The sequence below is a fragment of the Neolamprologus brichardi genome, chromosome 3 (genome assembly GCF_056152115.1).
Source record: "Neolamprologus brichardi isolate AB-2024 chromosome 3, ASM5615211v1, whole genome shotgun sequence".
Classification (NCBI taxonomy): Eukaryota; Metazoa; Chordata; class Actinopteri; order Cichliformes; family Cichlidae; genus Neolamprologus; species Neolamprologus brichardi.
In genome coordinates this window covers 29,943,474-29,966,640 of record NC_142106.1, presented here as the reverse complement: position 1 = coordinate 29,966,640, position 23,167 = coordinate 29,943,474, and the positions used below count along the sequence as shown (strand labels likewise).

The 23,167-nt window shown below is 37.5% G+C and overlaps 2 protein-coding genes across 2 annotated transcripts in view; both read left to right on the top strand.

Moving 5' to 3' along the window:
* The first annotated feature begins 3,671 nt into the window (after nt 1–3,671).
* LOC118455785 (Fc receptor-like protein 2) lies at nt 3,672–12,340 on the top strand. The gene is made up of 8 exons (XM_087838281.1): nt 3,672–3,945; nt 7,348–7,623; nt 7,802–8,101; nt 8,256–8,522; nt 10,080–10,328; nt 10,513–10,641; nt 10,878–10,969; nt 12,281–12,340. The coding sequence occupies exons 1-8, from the start codon at nt 3,672–3,674 to the stop codon at nt 12,338–12,340; spliced, it is 1,647 nt and encodes a 548-aa protein (XP_087694407.1).
* A 5,438-nt stretch (nt 12,341–17,778) lies between these two features.
* The window catches only part of LOC148104171 (Fc receptor-like protein 5), a 28,562-nt gene continuing 23,173 nt past the window's right edge, over nt 17,779–23,167 (top strand). Inside the window, exons 1-6 of the mRNA XM_087836153.1 lie at nt 17,779–17,995; nt 19,763–19,798; nt 20,014–20,280; nt 20,801–21,064; nt 21,187–21,465; nt 22,592–22,873. Coding sequence (XP_087692279.1) covers nt 17,959–17,995; nt 19,763–19,798; nt 20,014–20,280; nt 20,801–21,064; nt 21,187–21,465; nt 22,592–22,873 — 1,165 coding nt within the window. The 5' untranslated portion in view covers nt 17,779–17,958. The remainder of the gene's footprint in view (nt 17,996–19,762; nt 19,799–20,013; nt 20,281–20,800; nt 21,065–21,186; nt 21,466–22,591; nt 22,874–23,167) is intronic.

The window sequence follows — 23,167 nt, the reverse complement described above, 5'->3', positions numbered from 1 at the left end:
TGTGTATATATATATATATATGATTTCACAATATAGCTTTATAAAGAATGAACTTTGACCCTACTATCTTCTGCCTGCCCACTGGATGCAACAGCTGTGGACTGTACGCTCTCTGATCAAAATGGTTTTCTGTGTAATGTTTCAGCAGTACAAATTCAGCAGCAGCAAAAGGAAAACTCAAAAGTGATTTTTAACTTATTTTCATTTCGTAACTCTTTACAGATTTCCAAAACGCAATCAGGAACATGATTGCAAGGTACGATGAATGCCTGTTTTTGAGGTATGGTTTGGTTAATTTAACACTTTATTTTTGAGATGCTGCAAAATGATTTTGCAGATCAGCTACTAATTTGTTTTTAAAACCTTGAATTTTTTGTGTGACACTTTTCTCTCTGTGAGTTTTGCTGTTATCAGACACCATTGAAAGTTAGACCCCCACCAAACAGCTTTGGGAATTCTGCATCTAATGTTGTGCTGTGTTATAGCCCCATTGATGCTTGTTGAATATCCCATTGATCATTTCCACTGATTTATATATCTACTGGCTTGAATGCTTTTGCGCTCTCTTGTCTCTTCACTGTGGCCACAGAACAAAAAAACCCAAAAAAGCTAATCAAAAAATCGAACACTGGTACCACAGTCATTTTGTGGTTGACCATTGTAGATCTAAAGATAGGTCAACTGCAGCTTGTGAATGTCAGAGCAGAACGTTGTGAAAAGGTTTAGACTGTGTGTATTATTATTATTATTATTATTATTATTATTATTATTATTATTATTATTACTGCCCACATATACAGTATGTGGACAAAGGCTTTTTTAGTGTTTATTAAGCATATGCTTCCTGTTCAGTATCAGAATGAAATTACAGCTGGTGCTAACAGACAGGGATCAGGCAGGTCTCATGATTTTTTCTTCTGTCTGTCAACCCTGCAGTAGCCCAAGTTCACAGCTGTTAACTGTAGAACAGTTCAACAGATGTCAGCTATGACATTACACCTGAGTTTTACAGCTCATTACTTACAAACAAAGAAATCCCTCGCTTCAGTTTAACCATACAGAGAGTTGTTTCCTGTGTCTGTGTTCACAACAAAGCTCAGAACCGCAGATTAAGATTATTTATAGATCTGTGCTGATTGTGAGCTGCAAGATCAGAGTCAAGCAAAAAAAGTGTTTCTGAAACATGATAAAAATAAAGGGAAACAAGAAAGAAAAAGGCTGTGTCTATCTGCACATCTGACAGTGTGATGTTAAAAAGATGGAAATCAGTGGCAAACTGAAAACACACTCTACAAGCAGTCATTAGAAGACAGGCAACATTATGAGTTTTAGTGCTGTTATTAGAGCCGTCTTCTTAAAATGATGCCAAGAACAATCATCAAAGCCTTCAAGTTCCCTTCACTGCTGAAAAACAGATAGTGACCTCAGTCTTGTTACAGGGCTTATAAATGACATCTGTCATTTATGGATCTGTCATCTAAAGCAGGTCAGCTACTAATACAAGGTTGCTGGTTCAACCCCTGGCTGCTCCAGGCTTCATGTTCCAGTATCCTTGGGCAAGATACTGGTCCAGAGTTGCTCCTGATGCTTTCATCATTGTGTTAATGGTTGATAGAAAACACTTTGCAACTCGACTAAGCATGTAGTAATAATAATAATAATAATAATAATAATAATAATAATAATAATAATGATGATGGATTGCATTTATATAGCGCTTTTCAGGACCCCTCAAAGCACTTTACAATACCACTATTCATTCACTCTCACATTCACACACTGGTGGGGGCAAGCTGCAGTTGTAGCCACAGCTGCCCTGGGGCAGACTGACAGAGGCGAGGCTGCCATATCGCGCCAACGGCCTCACCTCTGGCCATCACCAGTAGGCAGTAGGTGAAGTGTCTTGCCCAAGGATACAACGACCGAGACTGTCCGAGCTGGGGCTCGAACCGGAAACCTTCCGATTACAACCCTGTATGTAGTAGCCATACTCATCTACATGTGGATGTCACACTTTTATGGATGTAATAGGTTGCATTAAACTGCAGTACCAGCAGATGGAGACATTCTATTTCAAGCCAACATGAAAACAGTCGTGGAAAACATTTAGAGAAACATTATTAACACATTGTAATTGTAGTCAAATACATATCAGCCACCTAGCTTAATCATTTCTGGCATAGAAGGAGACTGGTATGTACTTTATACCTTCCTTGTTCACTTGCCACCTGTTGACTTTAACTCTATGTTCCGCCCTCTGCTGGTACTGCAGCTTTTGTATTTGTCTGCATTTCACACTCAGGAGAGGCAAATCATCACATCGCTGTCACATGCATCGCTGCAATATCAGATGCACTTATTTGAATGAGTGTGTGAATAATTGAGACTTGTTGCACAAAGTAGTTTGTTTTCTCAGGTAGAATAGCAAAGATATATATGAGAACCAATGCATTTACTATTTACATTTGATTAATTTCATTAATAATCCATTTTCAAATTTAATTGACTCCAATATTTTAAAAACAATAATAATGGGTCACAGTGGCATCTCATTTTTATTAAGTGTGAGTTCTCTTTCTTCAAAGTAGCACACTTTGAGGTTATCTTTGGAACAGAGAGCTGCAGGACTGTGATGATGGGGAATACTTTGCTGGCATTATTCTGTAAGTACATTGATTTTCTCTGTTTGTGTGCCACTAATTAAAGAAAAATGTGTTTTGTTTGATTGGATTCAGTTTATGTTTTTGTTTGTTTGTTTGTTTTGTTTTCATTAATTTTCTTTTTAAATCAATATGATTGTTTATGTAAAACTGGTTCATTGACTAAGTTTAGAAAAAGTAATTATACTTACTGTAGTTATGTTTTTTTTTTTTTAAGTTACCCTGTTAGTATTTCTTGTAATTCTTTCTTATTTCAAAAAATTTCCTGTCAGTTATTTTTTTGTCATGTTCCCAACTTGTTTATGATCTCATAGTATATGAGTACAAACAAACATTATTGATATTCAATTCATTCTGATTTTCTGCCAGGTTGATAATGTTATTAATAATGTTATTTAATATTAATATTTGTTCTAGTGTTCAGCACATTTTTCTGTGGAAATGCAGAAGGTGAGAAATAGTTGTCTTTGCTTTTCAATTTTGTGAAGTGTTTAGTATTTCCCTTGACCCAGCATCTTCGTTGTTATATTTGATAAAATTCTACTTTTATACATTCTATATTGTAAAAAATATTTGGATGTTACATACAACATGTTAAACTCACCCGTGAGGTTGATTTTTTGTATTTTGTAGTTTGTTGCCTTCGTGCTGATCAGTTTTCTTCTTGTGAATTTATGTGATCATCTCAGCAGATTCCAATAGTAATCCAGCAAAAGCCACCACTGAGAAGACAAGAACAACCACAAGCACAGGTAGTTATCATATTCTTCTTTGTAGTGATTATCCCACATAGTAACTTTTAAAAGTCTTGAATTGAAAATTATAAGTTAACCAACTAATATTACACATTTACTTTTTCTGAACAATGTTGTCTTTATTTTGCTGTTTAAGATGTTGCTCCCACATGTGTTGTAATCTCATGACTCCAGTGTGAGTCATATTTTCATTTGTATAAAATGTATATTCACGGATTTTGTTTATTTTTATTTTTGTGTGTATTTTCATTACCAAATGACAGAACTTGAAATCAAGGCCACTCTCAGAGCAGACAACGCAACCATACCAGCAGGGGGCAATGTAACACTGACCTGTGTTCTGAAGCACTCTGGTGAATTTGAATATCAGTGGTTCAGAGAAACCTCATCCAAAAGTAATTCCACATTAGAAGTTGGATCGGATAGACAGATCAGTATCTCTAAAGGAGGCATCTACACCTGCAGAGGAAGGAGAAAAAAACTAAATTCACATACAATAGAAAGCGATCCAGTCACCATTCAGGAAACTGGTGAGCTTTATATTTCTTTTGGGATACAAAGTTTTGATTGTGTGTGAAAGTGAAATTTTTGTACCAATTTTTTTAGACCAGTATTTGAAGTCATAAAAATTCAAACATAATATTTGAATGATGTAACTCCAGTAGCTTCTCTCTAGGGATGGGAATTGATAAGAATTTAGCGATTCCGATTCTCTTTTGATTCTCATTTGCTCCATTTTGAGAGTCACCGCCATCTCCAAGCATCATAACAAAGACATCACATTCATGCAAATTAATTACAGGCTGTGGGTGAAATGTTTGTGGATGGCAGAGTTATTGCAGGTCTTTATTGTGATCAGTGCTGGGGTTGTTACTCAAAAAAGTAATGTATTACACAGAACATTTTTATTAAAAGTAATGCAGGACATTACTGATTACTCCAAGAAGTAGGTCATGTGTTGCACTCTTTGTTACATTACTATTGCATTTCCCTGTAAAATGACCTCAAACACATTGTCACGTAATTACCATTTAACAATATAACACTTAGGCTACAACCCCACACACCAACACAAATCCCTATCCTAATGAGGACCAGTGTTGCCAACTCCTCAGTAAGGAAAATCGCTATTGGCTATCCTAAAAGTCAGTAGAAGTCGCTAAATAACGTCATCTCCTAATTTGCATAATTGATCATGCTTATGTAATTGTAACCTGTAACATGTTGTAGGAGAGAGAAATAACATTGTGGAAGAGACAAAGTGAGTAAAAAACAGCCTAAGTGCATTTAGAATACATTTACAACTACAAATGAAATTATTTTAGCTATCACATTTCCATCTCCCTTACTCGGTCTTGGTGCCGGCAAAAGTGACCCGAAATGGGCACTCTGGTGGAGTTACTTTGTGTGTGTGTGTTTATGGAGCTTTAAACCTTGTGATTCACAAAAAATAAGAGTAAAAGAAGGGCGGGAGCAGTGGCTTTGTTCGTGCGCGATTCATTTTCAGTTTGGACTAGGGATGGGTATCGTTTAGGTTTTATCCGATACCAGTACCAAACCGGTACTTTTGAAACGGTGCCGGTGCTTAAACCATGCTCGAAGCGGTGTTTAAAGAATGGAGAACACACACTTTGTCCAAAAACCTCTCATGTTTAGCTGTTTTTTGTAAAAAGATAACAATGGTAGCCTTTTCTGCAGCTATAGGGCATATATGGTATCACTCTTGGCTGGAAGCAGTGCTTAAACAATGGAAAAAACAACAAATTTGGTCCAAAAACCTCTCATGTTTAACTGTTTCCCACTTTTTCTTTGGTTATTTTAGCCTTTTTGGCCAGGGTGAAGGGAGTATCTGCCATCAAACAAGAAGACAGCCGCATGTAACTACGACGGTGTTTGCTAGTTCACCTTACATGCGTTAATTTAACAACGTGGTTAGCCTACTCAACGTAAATTACACACGGACAACATTAAGCTACTCACGCAGAGAAGAACGGCTGCTGCTGCCATCATCATTCATCATCATTTCTGCTACACTGGCAGGGCTAGGGGCCAGGACTCTACTCTTCGGGTTTTTGGGGGGATGTTGCTAACTCCGGGTCCGATAACAGGCAACCCACCTGCAGTAGATGTGCTCGGTGTGAGGTTTCATAGCAAGCTATCAAATACGGCTTTTAACAAAATGCTATATGCTGCTGAGTTTGCATCTTTTGCTGTGAAGTACAGCCAGACTTTTGACCCTTCACCTTGGGCATTTTTAATCTGTAGCTCTGCTCTAAAAGAACGTACGTACCTGGGCCCGCCTACTACGCTTGCAAAGGTAAAATGATTGGCTAGAATCCAAAGTGTATGACATTTCAGGGACATTTCGCACCGAAATGTGTGCTGCTTTTCGGTCTGGTTACTACCGTTTATGTCAGAACCACCGGTACCCATCCCTAGTTTGGACACGTAGAGGCCAGCATCTCTGACAGCAGCTGGGGGCGACTGCTGAGTGAGGATGATCCGCCGTCTGTGAGCGCTGTGGCATAGGCAAGGTGCGCAGGGCAGCTCCTGCTGCTTGTTGAGAGTAAGAGCGAGCTTTCAGTCAAAGAGTGGTCATAATTTCCTAATAACACCAGCAAAAGTCACCAGATTTGTTGCTAGTCGCTTTTTAGAAAAAAGTCACTAAGGGGTCTGAAAACTCGCTAAACATAGCGAAAAAGTCGCTAAGTTGGCAACAGTGATGAAGACATACATATGATCTTTTTCTTAGTATTTAGGTATGAACACAAAGCAAAAATAAAAAACAGAACAAACAGACTTTAAAGTGATCTCCAATGTAATTCTTTAGAAGCATGAACAGGATTGTATTGTTGTAGGGTCTTTACCCAACAAAATAAAGCACCTTGAGACAACTGTAGATGAGATTTGCCGCTAAATAATTACATGAAAAAAAAAAAAACCCAGGTAGAAATAGAGACTGCAGTCTGACTGCTCATCCATTTGTTACCTGAAAAAGTTCATCAGCAGCTGGCTTCACTACAGCTTACTTGACTGGGTTGGGTCAAGTGGGGTCTGCATTTATTCAGCTTTAGCATCACTCTGGGCTCTTGGCTAGCTTAGCGTTAGCATTCTGTGTGTGCAGGTGCTTGCAAAGATCTAAAGTTGTGTTAGCAACATAATGCAACTGTTTTTGTCCTGGAAGCAGTTTGAATTTACCATTGTGACCTCATCTTATTGTGCAAAAAAAAAAAAAAAAGTAGTTATGTCTATATCCACATTGGAAACTGCCCTGCGAACTCACTGACTTGCGCAGGTAACAAAGACAGTGATGAGCACTCAAGCGTAGAGCATTGCATTGCAGCCTCCATACCTGTGTATATTTGAACAGTTGAACTGTTGCTTTGAAGTGTTTTTGTGCTGGTTTTCAACTTTGCTTTCTTTTGCTGACTTTCTGCTGGTGTTGGCGGTAGTAGTGATTGTTATATCACCTGTTCGCTTATCAAGGGAATTTTTGAATGAGTGGATGATGGGAGAATGCGACTTTTGCTGACCGCTCAAGCCTTGAATGTTGTGATAACTGTTGTTTTGGATAAATTATTAAGGAATTTGATGACAACAGCATTTGGTAACATGACAAATAGTGTAATAGTGTTCCGTAACAAGTGTGATAATCTCAACAAATCTTTGCACAAAGATCATCACACATACAAAAGCTATTAACTATACATTTTAATAATAAGCATCCATTTATTAATCCCATTTCTTTTTACTTTTGTATTCATCATCCCCTGAAAATGTTACATTATCTGTTTTGTTAGTTTCATGTGTCATATTCAAAGTTTGTTGCCTGTGAATAACTTAATGGTCACAGAGTTTTGTATTGTTGACTGATTTTTTTTCTAGATCTACTCTAATTTTACTTGTTGTTGTTTATGCTTTTCTGAGAACAGTTTCCAATAAGCCCACTGTGACCCTGCAGCCATCCTGGACTCAGATATACAGCGGTGAGACGATCACTGTCAAATGTGAGATCCATGGAGGAGACACTGAGTGGGATTATGAGTGGGAAACAAACAGCATGATAAAAGCTCTAAATCAAAATGAATACAGGATTAGATCTGCTTCACCAGCCAACAGTGGAAACTATCGCTGTAAGGGCAGAATGAAAAGTTCACAGCATGAAACAACAGAGTGGAGTGATTCAGTCACACTGACAGTTTCTGACAGTAAGTAGAGTCATAGTTCATTTAAAAATGTGTTGTTATTAGTACATGTTGAGATATTTGACATGTTTAGATAGTCTCACTCTTAAAGTTCATCATAAATATTTGTGAGTCAACATTTTAGTGACATTGAATTCAGAGTTAAGAGACGAAACACTGAGAGAAAATCTTTGTTGAACAGATGAACCCCGTCCTGTCCTCACTGTGTCTCCATCATGGCTGAGTCCTGGAGCCTCAGTAACTCTGAACTGTGAGGTTGAACATCCGTCTGCAGGATGGAGCTTCTACTGGTATAAAGCTGTTCCTGATCTATCAGAGAAATCCTCCAGTTATAAGCTGCTACCTGATGGCAGTGGGACGGCACAGGACTCCTACATCATTCATGGACAGACACACACAGCAGGATATGTGTGCAGAGCTGGAAGAGGAGACCCAGAGTATCACACTGATCACAGTCGACCAAAGTTTGTCTGGTCTGCAGGTCAGTTTGTTTCTATTGTAACCAGTGCAGCTGATGTTTACCTTTAAAGGTCCCCCAAAGGAGAATTTAATTTTTTTCATTTGTAATATTGGTATATATCTTTGTGCAGTTGTTATTGCAATTTCACGTTCTCCTCTCTGCATGTTGTTTTCAGATGTTCATTCAGCAGCATCTCTCACAGTGAGTCCTGACAGTGTGCAAAATTTGATGTATGCCTCCGTCTCACTGACCTGTGAGGGAAACTTCACTGAGTGGAGAGTGAAGCGGTTCCCCAACGATGCCCCCCTGTACTATTCCAACTGTGGGAGAATGACTGGATCCACATGTAACATCAGTTACATATTAAAGTCACCTACTGCAGTGTACTGGTGTGAGTCTGGATCAGGAGAGTTCAGCAATGCAGTCAACATCACTGTACAGAGTATGTTAATATACATTCATCATGTTCTTTTGGTCGTTTTTCCCCCTTTATGTTAATCATTACCTCACAGTGTTTCCCCACTACACTGCTGTATGAAAGTAAATCTGTCAAAAACAGACAAAAAGTGGGACATTTAGGTAATTTTAAGTCTTATTTTAGCTCGACTCTTATCAGTGAATAAGCAGTAAATGTCTGAGTATGTTATTATATATATTTTTTTGTGGGTTCTCCACAGAGTGCTCAGACCACTAAGTTTTACTTTTTAACATATGTACAACAAACAAACAAACAAAAACTGCAAAACCCAGCAAAGCAGAGTACAGTACAGTGGTCCCTTGCTATAATGCGATTCACCTGTCGTGGCCTCGCTGTTTCGCAAATTTTTTTTGTGCAATTTTGCATGGTTTTTGGGTTGGGTTTTTTTTACAGCGCATTGTGTTCTGCGTCCTGATTGGCTGTACACCATTGTAAATCAATCTCGTGCTTTCTCCTGTTGTGTACAGAATGCGTTCAGTTTGTCAAATTTACATAAATCTTCTATCACTCTGAAGTGCTTAACTGCATGTTTGCAGCAAACAAACAAACACAATGTCGATGAAACGTTTTGCACTGTCAAAGCCACCTGTGGTAGTACTCAAAAGGCAGAGGAAGATGCTAGCCATTGCACAAAATGTTGGACTTTTGGACTTGCTAAAGGAAAGTAGAAGTTACTGTATTTTTTGGACCATAAGGCGCATTAAGCAAAACAAAACAGTCAGATAAGTCAAACTTTACTCAACTCCTTCTTCTTGCTTCCTCTACTTCCGTACCATTGATTCATTAATGCAGCTGTGAGAGAATTATGAATTCTCTCACAGCTGCTCTATTCCCATGTTCTGGACCTGAAAACAGGGTTTGATCTTTGGTTTCATTCTATAATACTGCACTTAGTTTTCTACGAAGGTTTGAGCTTTGAGAGTGTTTAAACAAGAATGAAAAGTGTGAAAATGTTGATGCATGTCTGAGAAAAGTGTATAAAGTGTGTAGTGAGGGGTTTTACAGCTTTAAAACATCTATAATAATTGTAAAAAATAAAGTTGGCTACTTTGCAGATTTCAGGTTATTTTTAGAACGTAACACCCGTGATTAACGAGGGACCATTGTACACTTAAAGTAAGACCTCATGTTCCTCTTTTCCTGTGTGGCTGTGTTTGTTATGTGCCACTGCATAAACAAGCAGCTGGTGAGTTGTTTTTATTAATGCTGCATCAAATCAGCTCAACATTACATTACAACACTTTTTTAAAGTCTCACTCTGAAGACAAGGACAATTCCCATATTTCAAAATACCTCCAACTGTCAACTTAGAGCCCAAAGTCTTTTAGCTGTTACTAACTGATATATGGAAATAGCCCATGTCTCATGAGATTAACATTTCATGTCTAAGGCACTCTATATTTTATAGGTCATGTACAGTAGTTCTTATACACAGAACAGTAGGTATCACATCATCATGTAACTTTGGTGCCCTTCAACTTTTTTTCTGATCTAACAGGACCACCATTGATTGTTTCACAGATAATTATTATGATCCTATCCTGGTGAGTCCTGTTCATCCTGTGACTGAGGGAGCTTCTGTTAGTCTGAGCTGCAGTTTGAAAACACAAAAAATACTTTCCAATGTGTTTTTCTATCACAATGACAAACTTCTTCAAAATGATACCCGAGGGGAGCTGAAGATCTCTGCAGTGTCAAAGTCTGATGAAGGTTTCTACAAGTGTCAGTACTCAGGAAGAGAGTCAGCACAGAGCTGGATGTCAGTTAAAGGTGAGCAGGATCAAAACATTTGATGGATTTGATGGAGTACTCATTGATGGCGTATATCATTGAGTATGTCTTTTGTCTTCTTGTCACCTGACTCTACTTCTTTGAGAATATATGTTTTTTAATGTTTAGAAAAAATTCTCACATAAAGTCTCTTAATGTTTTCTGTTAATGTTTACAATCACAGTTGTTCCATCAGGTCCTGAAAGCTTTTCATTTCCTCTGTGGTTGGTTGGACTGGTTTGTGGAGTCTTTCTTCTTCTTATTCTCCTGCTCTTAGGAATGAGTATTCTGTATTGCTATAGAAAAGTGAAGGGTAAGACATTTTTCTTACTTGATACAAAATATAAAAACATCATAGCACTAAATAGAAGTAAAACAGTTTGGATTAACAAAAAAATAATTTTCCTTTTTTGACAGATTTATGCTTCACTGGGTTGGTATAAATCTCTGCATTCCTATTTTCATTTTAAACATTCAGCAGTAATTTTCTTACTGTACTAAATTTACTGTATTATGTTATCATCTGTGCATTTGTTACGTTTTCATTAGGCCGATCCAGTCGGACATCAACAGTCAAGACTCCACCAGAAATCATGGAGACAATCGGGATGAAACCCATGAATACAAATCTCTTCAGCATGGTCAGTGCTTAAACCAAAGTTTAGTATTAATAATTAGTCTTCATAAAGTCCAGGAGTTCTGGTCATCTGGTCATCAATCAAATATCAAAAACACAAAAAGTTGGGCAAATAATCAAAAAAATCCTAAAAACTGAGTTAAACCAGAATTTACTCACAGAAATGTATATCTAACTAAATGAACTGAAGGGTCAACAAAAGTTATTGTTCCATATCATTACAACACATACAATATTTTTAATACACTGTTGATTGATTGATAATACTTTATTCATCCCGGCTGAAATTGGGTTAAGGCTGCCAGCCTTCCCAGCGCCATCTTACCCTTCCGACCGTACATACATTACACAAACATCACGGGGAAGACAGGTCAGAGAGGTATAATAATGGAAAATGCACAATGTGAGGACAGACGAGGAGAAAAAAGAACTCTCCCCAGACTGAGCTCCAACAAGGAGATCAAACTGTTAATCAAACTTTCTAAAACTGTAATTAAATTTGAATTTTGTGTCTTTGCACTTTAACAAAACTGTGTTCATGTATTTGCTCTAATAGCACTGACATGATCCTCTGACTTTGTTTCTTCAAGCTCATTATGAACCCTATGAAACAGTCCATCTTGCGGAAGAGACTTCTAATGGTCCAAATGGTACACAGTATCTTTTGAATAGCACACAGCAGCAAGAATTACACATACTTACATATCATAGCTTTAAATTGTAACTCTGACTCTGGCTTATTATTTTTTTAAGGTGATAATCACGACTATGAAACAATCGCTGACTTGGAAGAGACTGCAAATTGTGAAAATGGTACATGTCATGTTTTGAATATCACAGAGTGGTTAGAGATACATAAACATTTGAGTTAAAAACAGTAATTCTGGTGATTTTTTTTTTATAATCCTATAAATACAAATATCTATATTTCATAAGCAGATAAAGCTCATGAAGCCACATACTCTCTTACTGAGCTTAAAAATTCCAGAAAGAACAGTAAGTATAGTACAAATACTCGCATATGCATAAAAGATAAAATACATTCAAAAAACTAATTAGGAAAGGTTTTGACCTGCATTACTGATGTAAATGTATTAATTATTTTCTTTTGCTCATTCATCTGATTATCTTAGCAAGGAAGGATCATAAACCAAATGAGAGTGCTCTTTCCACTGATGTGAATATGGAAAATGCAGGTAAACTCACAGCAGTCACGCAATGAAATGTCTCATTACATTGACAATTTCCCTTGACAAGATTAAATGACCTCACCACATAACATTTTTAATTTTGTCTTTTTGTGTTTGCCTTACAGGTCAGGGAAGAGAGCTACAGCAGCAGAGCCAAAGAGAAGCATAACGTAATCATACTATAATGTTTAGAGCATATGCATGCTATATATGTTCCCTACATCCTCTGAGTGAGACACGCTCGATAGAATTTTGCATAAGCATTGAATATGTCATGGTGCTGGGTCGTTGACCCAGCGTTTTGTGTTTTATGATTATTTTCCTCTGTTCTAGTTATTCTGATTTTGGTATTCTGTGTCCTCCCCCCTTGTGTCCGGTTCGTGTTCTAGATTTCCTGTTTTATTCTGGAGGTCTCTGTCTGTTGTCATTGTGTTCAGCTTGTGTCCTCCAGTCGTCATGTGTATTCGGATTAGCTGTTCTTCCCTCCTGTGTGTGATTACCCGATTACCTTGTGTGTGTATATATATATATAGTGGGTGTCGGTCTGTGTTCGTTGTCGGCTCGTCTACGTTCTATGGTGTTTCGTTCCTGTCTCTGCATCTCTCTGCCCGCACCCCTTTTGTATGCTCTCAGGTTTGTTATTTAGTTCTCCCAGTTTAGGTTTCTTCAGTTATTTGTCATGCCTCACTGCTTGCTTGCCACTTGCTTTCCCACCTTGTAAATAAACGTCACACTCTTCATCAGTCAGTTGCCTGCATTTTGGGTCCTTTTCATTCCACTACACGACTGCTGCCCCAGCCGTGACAGAATAGGGCACTGTGAGTGACCCATGCATATGTAAATATTTTGCACAAGTCTCAGAATCGTATATAATTGTATACTTGACAGCTCAATTGGAATAATGGAATATCAGATTAGAGTGGCGTGTCTAATTTAATGTATTTTAGCATCATATTATAGCATATATCATAGCATCTCATATGTGGTAGCATATACAGATTTGTATTCCCTGTCTCCCATGCTAACTGCAGCGTGCTGGGATTTGCTTGTATGTAATGATATAGACACAATATTCTGTTTTGTTGTTGTTTTGAGGGTTTTTTTTGTATTATTTGGTTTAACTGACAATACAGCTTTAAATAAAGGTTTTGCCATGCTACATTAGGGCACCGATACATATTTGTACTGCATAATGTATTATACATTATGTTGAAATAAATAAATAAATGCTGTGACTGATGCTGTATTGACTTGAATGTAAACTATAACAGTCAAACCCAATAACACTGAGCTTTATAAATATGATACATCATCAAGTGTAACAGCCATTTGATCACTAGGGGGCAGTGCAGGAAGCACAGCTGTATTTCACTAATAACTGTTGATCACGATATTTCCAAATCGATTGTGCTCTACTGAACTGCTTACATACCTTTATTGCTGCTTTCAGATTTTTTTTAGATGTCAAACATGTAGCATAGATCCTGCTATAAGCTATTAACTATAGCATGGCACAATTAACACTTGTCTTGTTGCAGCTGAATGTGCATAAAAAGGACATTGATGATGTAACCAAAGAAGAAGTGCAAATGTTGAAACTAGGGGTGGGTTTTTATAATCGATTTATCGATTAAAATCGATTCTGGCTTGGATTACGTAAAATCGATTCATTAAAATCCTGAATCGATTTTTTAATACAAATTTATTTTGCCCGAAATGCCAGAATCTCAGGTGAAATCTCACAAAATTTCAACAACCACCAAACAGCTAAAACAGTAAATGAGAGCAGGAACACGGATTCTGCACAAAGACTTAAACACACAGCGCAGCCCGCGGATCAGAATCAGTTAGATGTCGAATTTCTCACAGTCGGGGCTGAAAGCCGACAGCCCGCTGATTCTGATCTGTCGGCGGGTCCGCGCTTTGTGTTCATGCCCTTTATGCGCTGATTGTAAAGCTGTTAGTTTGATGTCTCTCCAAACAATATTGACCGAACCAGCAGCAAAAGAAGATCCAAACTACGCTTCACATAAACATCGTCATGTATTCACTCTTACTTTTACTGTTTTGCTTCTACCATGATGCACAGCTCTCTCTCTCTCTCTCTCTCTCTCTCTCTCTCCCCCTCTCTCTCTCTGTATGGTTTTCTGCATTATTGGCTTGCTTGTTAAGCACAAGTCTACCTTTGTTTACAGCGCTATCGGCCGACTTTTTTTTCTTTCCGTTTTATATACTTCCGAAAAGAAAACCTAATTTCTGCTGTTCAATGCTGAACAAATTTAAACTTTTTAAAATTATGCAAAATGCAAAATGCTTAGCCGTGTCTCTAATAAAACCGCTGTAACTTCAGAGGTAATGTTCATATGTTGATTAATTCTTTCGTTTTTGATGTACTGCAGAATATTTTTATAAAATCCCAGGCCAGGAAAAATCGCCTTCATGTGTTTCTGTGTTTTATCTTCAGCTACTTTGACACAAAGGCATCTGCTGTGAGCTTACACCTTTGATAAAGTCTTGCGTGTGTCAGCTTCCTTTTTATAGATACAAAAATATGTAAATGTACTAATCTGAATTATAATATTTCTGACTGTCAAAATTTCCCATATTCAAATAGAAGTAAATCGAATCGTGGATCGAATCGATTCTGGACCTTGTGAATCGGAATTGAATCGATTCTAGAAATCAGTGACGATACCCAGCCCTAGTTGAAACTACATTCTTGTTTATTCACCCCTTACTTAACCCATACTGCTGTGTTTGCAGCTTTGCTCCGCTCTCCAAAAATCACAGATTTGCATTGTTTGCATGTGACTCGTTAAAAAACACACACAAAAAAAACAGAAAAATATAGTTTCTGCAGACGTGTTCCCACTGGAAACGGACGTCTATTTTTATGAAATAGACTTTTGATTTGATCTCAGTTGATTTCACTATATACTACAACTAAATTCATTTGCTGAAGTTTAAACAGCTTATTACGTTGTGATTATCAAAGATTCTTTAACTTTAACTTTTCCCATGAGCCTCAGGGGAAAAAATCTCTGTGAATAGAGCTTTCAGAGCTACATTTAACGACACACGTGTTAGCTCAAAGAGGAAGCAGGATTAAATCTCACCTCACACTTCTGTTTCAAAACAGTATTTCTCTTTTCCCCATGCTCACCCACATCCTGCCCACTAAGTTATGACCATCTTTAAAACCAGAATTTCACCACATGGGAAATATTTTAAAAAGGAATCTGTTTGGGTGCAAGATCGAGAACCCAAACACAAACTCTTAAAGTGAACAGCAAAAAAAAAACAGCACATGCATCAGGAAACCAAACAAGAAGGAGAATTTTGCTTACATCATCCATAAATACAAACGGCTGTGTTTGCAGCTCTGCTCTCCAAATATCAGACTGACAGTGTTTTGTATGTGGTCAGCCAAAAGAACTGTACAATCTGGATTTACTCTAATTGTTTTCAGTGGAAACAGTTAAGAGTCAAACAATGTTGTCTTTGATTTTGATGTCTTTGGTTTTATCTCAGTAGGTTTTAGTCTGTCTAAGAAACTAACTGTCGTGGTTCTCGGTCGGTGACCCCGTGTTTTGAGTTTTATACTTTTACTTCTGATTTGATCATGGTTTATAACTGTTTTTGTTTTTGTTTCTGTCCTAGTATTTCTAGCTCCCTGGTTCTGTAGTACTTCCTGAGTTCTAGTTCTTGGGTTTTGTTATTTGGCTTCCTGTTGTTAACTCTGTGCTTTTCTGTCCAACATTTCAGGTCTCTATGTTCTGTCTCACAGTCTCTGTCAAGTTTATGTGTCTAGAGTTCAGTCGGTGTGTTTCCTGTGTTACTTTGAAGGTCTGTGTCTCATGTTAGTGTTTTTAGTTTGCTTCCCTTGTCTCGTCCTGCCTAATTACTCCCATTTGTGCTCTCCTTCTGTGTATCATTGCCCTCGGTATCCCTCAGTGTATTTAAGCCCCGTGTTTCTTTTTGCCAGTGTTGTGTTCTCCCTCATGTTGTGTGTTGCCTTGAAGTTTAGGTTATAATTTCCCCATGTAGTTTAGTTTTGTATCATTTCCTTGAGTCAGTAAATAAAGCTGTATTTTGAGTTCACTCCTGTGTGTTGTGAGTCCTGCATTTTGAGTCCAATCTCCTGCCTGCCACACAGCAATCCTTGACACTCATCCATTACCTGGTATGGTTTGAACAGCGTCCCTGTTTAAAGTTAGCCAATGTTTGATTTGGGCAACATTACCCAACTGCCCCACTGTGCGGTTACTGAGTGCAGCAGTTACAGCTACTTTTAAGGAAGAGAGAAACAACATAGGGCACGCCATCTGGCCTCAAGCTCACTTCTGCTAAATGTCAGTTTTGCTCGAGGCCGCTCACTCTCTGTGTGTGAATTTATGACCACTCCAGAATCACGTTAAAGGAGTCGGCCCTGATGTAATGCAGTACTTTACATTACTGAGCTCAGTTTTTTTCAATTAGGAAATATTTTTAGTTATAGATTCAACAGCTCTGTGAGAAAGTGCATGGATCAACAACACCTGCTGTGAAGATTTACTGTCCGTGAGTATGACATCTCTGTTTATCGGTTAATGCTTTATTCATCTCTCAAACTATTTCCTCAACTGCTTATAAACTTAAGTGGCCTGTGGCCTCCATCATACTCCAGCTGTTTTTAGAGTGAGATGTTGTGGTTTATTTACTTTACATTTGAATACATGTAATAATTTTGTGTTACAACCTTTAGTATGAGAAATTAATGGCTGCTTGGACATTTCAGCAACCTATGGATGTTTGTCTCGGTGGCATAAAAGAGACAGTGTAAAGAAAAGTCCTTTATAATGCTTTTTGTTCACCTATCCATCTACAGCAGTTTGAACCAATATGAATTACATGTTAATGTAGTGTTGTGTTTGTGAGAGTAATAATTATCAGTGGTAAAATTGCTTAATAACAAAATGAGAAGCCAAAGTCAATATCCTGTTTCTGTAAGACCTTGGTCAAGTTTTAAGACATTCATTTTATGTCTTGCAATGCACTTATTTCAGTGTGTGAAACACTTTCAAGCAAACTGCTTTTCAAAGTTTTTGTCTGGCTTTGACGTTTAACACATTAGAGTCCATCGAGGGCACTCCCAGCGTCTATAATAAACATATTACAGACCAGTAATTTTATTACTTAATCTTAGCAGATATTTGTTAGAAATTTGAAGACCAATAAGAAACTAGAGGTAAGCAGTAAAATAAAAAGTTCCCACAAAAGTATTTCTGCCTGTTCTCTATCTCCCAAAGTGTTCAAATAAACTCTACGAGTGGTAAAACGCCTTTTGCAAGATCCAGCAGTGTAACAGCATTCAGAGAGTTTCTTTTACTGTTTAGACATGTTTGTTGACATTTATTGGTTTTTATTCATATTTTTGTGTTTGAATGTATGAATTTATTAAGATTAGTATGCTGTATGGATGAATGTATGAGAAGCCACTGCTAATGCTATTTTTGAACAGTATATCAAGCTCACATGTGTATAATCTAAATGATCATCTTTCTATTGATGTTCAGAATATTTGTTTTACAGGCGTTTTACTAAAAATCTGCATGATAGTTTTCTGCTAGCAGGAGAGTATAAACACATCACAGCATGCTGTAGTCAGATCGTGTTAAGTTGTTCTTTTAGTGTAAAAGGAAGAAAGCAGAAAAAACCTATTGTTCTCTTCACAGTTCTTTGGTATCTGCTGTGCTGCTGCTTCACTCTCTCTCTTTACAGAAAGTTGTAGAAGTTTTCAGACGTGTCACTGCTGGATGTGAGGATGGGAGCCACTTTGCTCTGTGAGCTGGGCCTATTCTGTGAGTACATCACTGACTCCTATTGTTTGATTCATACTGATCCATAAACATGTTTTAGTAAGAAGAACAGAGCATCAGTCATTTGTACCATTTCAGGTCATGTGATCAGAAGACTCATGTTTTGTTATCAACATGTTTTGATGGTTGACTCTAATTTCAGTCTGTATGTGGAGCTGCTTTAGTTTATCCAAGAAAGATTTGTTGTCATGGTTTGCTGTGTGGCAGGCAGGATGTTGGACCCAGGTGCAGGACTTCTGAACGGAGGAGTAAACTCAAACGGAAGCTTTAACGGTGGAAAACCTCTCATCCAAATTCAAAGCAAAACTAGAAACTCAAACTACAACGCTAGAAAATATTCCAGGAACTGAAAACTAAGAATTGACTTGGAACAGGGAGGAAAGAAACACACAGCATAATGAGGGTACGACCTGGCAAAAAGGACCGCGAGACACACAGGACTTAAATACACAGGCAGGACAACGAGAGGATGGGGAACAAGTGGCAACACAGCCGGGACAAATCAGACCTAACGAGAAAAGTGAAGCAAAACCAGACACACTGCACACAGGACAAAGACTATCAAAATAAAACAGGAAACACACAACAGGCACAGAGGCACGATCTTGACACTGAACAGAGGGACCACAAAGCACAGGGACAGGAGAGACAAACTGCAACATGAGACACGACTGACTGGGGAACATGAAAATAAACATGAAGACAGAACTAAACCTACACTAAACATGAGGGGCACAGGAACAAAACCCAAGAACTAGAAATCACAAAACAAAGAACAACTAAAGAAGTAGAGAACCATAAACCAAAAGACTAGTAATCATAAACCACAATGAGACCAAAGATTAATAATAACACAGAACACAAAACACTGGGTCACCGACTCAGGACTGTGACATCTGTTTCTCCATCAGTGAGAATTTGACTTATTTTACATCTTAATATAAAATATTTGAGTGTCTAAGAAGTTTCTTGAAGACATTTCACCTCTCATCCAAGAGGCGTCTTCAGTTCTAGAAACAAAAGATGGAGAGTCCCAGGAATTTAAACCCCTGTGGTGGCGTCTCTTACTGTCTGCACCTTCAATACGGTTTTGAGATCCCTTCCCAGGAGTCTTAACCCCGCTCTCATCTCGTGTCAGGTGACCTCAATAGGCCAGGGTGAGGCAAGGTTGGTGTTACATTATATATTTCTATTTGTACTCTGTACTCTGACATCTTCCCCTGTCTCTCCTCTCTTGTTTTTTTCTCCTGCTTGTCCTGCCTTAGACCTTGTCATACAGCAATAATACTACTAATTTTAAATAACACAAATAGAAATGAAGAAATAAACAGATAAACCCTGAACAAGAGGATCCTGTAGAAAATTTATAGAGCTGACCTTGGGAAAAGAAAATGTGTTTGGCACAACAGTGCATTCAGATTGCAAAAGCTGCCAGACAGGACAGAAAAAATAAGAAAAAAAATAAATAAATGGAAACCTCTGGTGATAATGACCACAGTGTTATTTATACCTTAGCTCATGTGATGAGGCACATGAGCAATAGTGAATTAATGATCTTAAGGGACAACTCACAAAGTGTTTTAGAACTGAAGAAGCTTCTTGAATGAGCGGTGAAAAATCTTCAAGGAATTTAAAGAAGTCTAGTTGCTTTCTTACTCCGTAGACACTCAAATATCTCATAAGTAGACGTCATGACTGGATTGAGTGTCACTACTTTTTTAATCTCTGAAATTTCTGTCTTTATTGTAGTGCTCTGTACGCTTCTTTGCACTGGACACGCTCAAGGTGACTGAACATTTTTCACTTTTTTGTTTGTTTCTTTTTTATTTATTTAAAAAAGATTCATCTTAACTACTGTTTCAGTCTTAAGCACTTTGCATTTTTTAATTATTTTTTTTTACCACTATATTTATCATTTTATGAATATAAATACATGTTGTGCCTTGAATAGTACATGAAGTGTTTCCGATTGTTAACTTTGTGGTTGTGTTGGATTCTAGATGCTGTGTTAACTATTGAACCCAACTGGTCCAGTTTTTTCATTGGAGAGTTTGTTACCTTCAAATGTGACATGAATGAAGGAGAAGACACTGACTGGTATTATGAAATCAAGAAGGACGGTCAAGAATTGCTGGCCTACAGGGCAAAAAAAGACTCCAAATTTGAAATTACATCTACACATGACAGTGGTGAATATCAGTGCATTGGTATCAGGATGAGTTCACGTGATAGAAAGATCAGTAATACTGTCTCTATAACTGTATTAGGTAAGTCTTAAGTGACCGACAGCATAAATGTATGATCCCTGTTCAATAACTCAGCTGAATTATAAAATATAGTACATTTAATTCAATTTGTCATTGAACTTGAACTTTAACCAGGACCACTGTACCTGTTACTTTGTTCACAGTAAAGACAGTGTTACAATACTCACAGACTCTGCAATTTGTCATTAGTATGAATGTGAGTTTGAACAACAGCAATGGATGAAATTTAATTTAATAACATTTCTAAAGAAAGAGAAGAAGAATCAAAAGCTTCATAAAGTTAAAGTGATGATGTTTCTGTTATCTAAACCAAAAACTTGGAAGATTCCTCTTAACCCATCATTGTGTTTCCTTCAACAGTGAACTGTATTAGGTTACATTCAGTGTGACTTCCTCAGGCCAGAGAATGGACAAACATTAATGCTGTGTTTATTTAGAGATCAACAACTAAAAATATATACTGTATTGTTTTTCAGTGTTTCAATTACACATGTTTATTTTTCTTCCTTTTTCATAACAGCATATAGACCCAGGGCCACACTGACAGCAGGAACAACAATCATACCAGTAGGGGGCAGTGTGACACTGACCTGCTCTGTGCAGAGCTCTAATGGATGGAAATATGAGTGGTTCAGACGAACCCAAAGAACCTCTATAGTTCAAATCAGAGATCAAAACAGAGATATCAGAGTATCTCAAGGAGGAATCTACAGCTGCAGAGGAACAAGAGGAAACCCAGTTTACTACACTGATACAAGTGATGATGTCACCATTGAGATAACCTGTGAGTTCAGTCATTTAGTTTGAAATATACATTCACTCATGATTATCAAACGTACAATGTGAAGTTTTCTGTGTTGATTTCATGTTTCTATTTGTATCTCAACTGTTAATATGTGTAAACAGTTTCCAATAAAGTTGTTGTAAAACAACAACCCAACTGGCCTCAGATATTCAGAGGTGAGACGATCACTCTGACATGTGAGGTGCAGGAAGGAGGTGAAACCACTGAGTGGGAGTATGAATGGAGAGGACCCAGGACACCCACACAGTGGACACACAATAATGATGTGACATTCAGAGTTTCTGAGTCCAGCAGTGGAGACTACATGTGTAAGAGTCGATGCAGAGATGACTCATATTCTTCAACAGAGTGGAGTGAAGCCTTCACATTGTCAGCATCAAGTAAGTCATGTTTGTTGTGTGATCTCCATTTGACAAATGTCATAATGGTCAGCACAGGATGAATTCAATGGTCTACAAAGCATGTTACATTGTTAGTCAGACAAAGAGCTGCAGCTGATAGTAGCCTCATTGTAGACAGTTTGTCACCACTTTGTGTCATGAACTTTCAGCTGGTATAGAGACGCCAATGCTGACCTGCTGCTCCATCACCTGAGGACCATAATGACAGAAATACAAAAACAGAAAAAAACTGACCAGGTGGAAAAATTATTATTACAAACAAACACTGAGGTGATGTCTGTGGAAATACAAAGTGGACTAAATGTGTGGGGTGAAGATGTAGCATATTAGCCATATTATATAATCCTTTTTATAATAGATAGTAAGATTTATATATTTTTTTAATTACTGGGTGTCTTTGTGATTAATGGTGTTACAAGAAGTAATGCAATATTTTCCTTGTTCAGTTGCATTACTGTTGAAGATTTTTCTTCTTTCTCTTTTCGTCAGGAAATTGATGCTTTCAAAGACTTTATTTAAGAACTTTGCATGAGCAGTGGTAGATAAATCATTGCATTTTGTTGTATTGATGGAACAAACAGTGATTTGTGACTTTTTGATATTAGTGTGTATTTTTGCAACAGGAAGTTTATAGATACAGAGAAATATGTTGATGTGTTTCTTCTGGTCATGTAGGAAGAAGACTATCCGCTAATCAAAGCAAACTTATATGATGAACAAATAATCTAAACAAATGAAAATGTTTTATGAAAGTCTGAAATTAAAAATCTCATAAATAAAGTGTTTCTATTTCAAATTTCTCTGTGCAGCTACATGGTCTGGGAATTATAAACTTCAATTGGGAAGAAGTTCTGTGTCTTCTGTTGTGGTACTCTTTTATAAATCCAGAGAAGAATCATAATGAAACAGAAAAAAATAAATAAACACTAAAAGAATAAAATGCATTATAGGTATATGTAAGAGTACTCATACCATTTCAGTTTGCTCTTATTCCTTCCTATGTGTTGTTGGAAACTGGAGAGGAGTTTAAACCCCGGTGTAATCCCAGCCTGTGTGTGGTATATATTCATATTTTCTTTCTGTCTTTGTTTAAACTCAACAGCAGATCAACCAAAGGCCCAAATAACTTCTGATATGACAGGCATCCCAGTAGGGGGCAGTGTGACCCTGACCTGCTCTGTGAACTCATCATCATCATCATCTGGATGGAAATACTACTGGTACAGAGATGAGAAATCCTCTGAACCTCTGACCACACAAGATGCAGTTTTCCACTCAAATGGACAAATCAGTGTCTCACAGGAAGGACTCTACAGGTGCAGAGGAGGAAGAGGAAACCCAGTTTACTACACAGAGGACAGCCAGTCAGTCAGGATTGATCAAAAGGGTGAGTTTATAATATGTTATTACACTTTTTGTAACTTATAAATTAAGTTCAGTTTTAAACTTATGTTTCTCCACAGTAGATGTCTCGAGTCCTGAAATCTCTTCATTTCCTGTTCTGATGATCATTGGAGCAATTTCTGGAATTACTTTTATTTTCATCCTGCTCTTGTTGTATTGCTGTAAAAAGTTGAAAGGTGAGGTTTTCATTTTTCTTCTAATATTACATATTTTATATCTTAAATGATTAAATACACAGATGCAGCATTGAGTCATAAAATGCAAACTGTTCACAAGA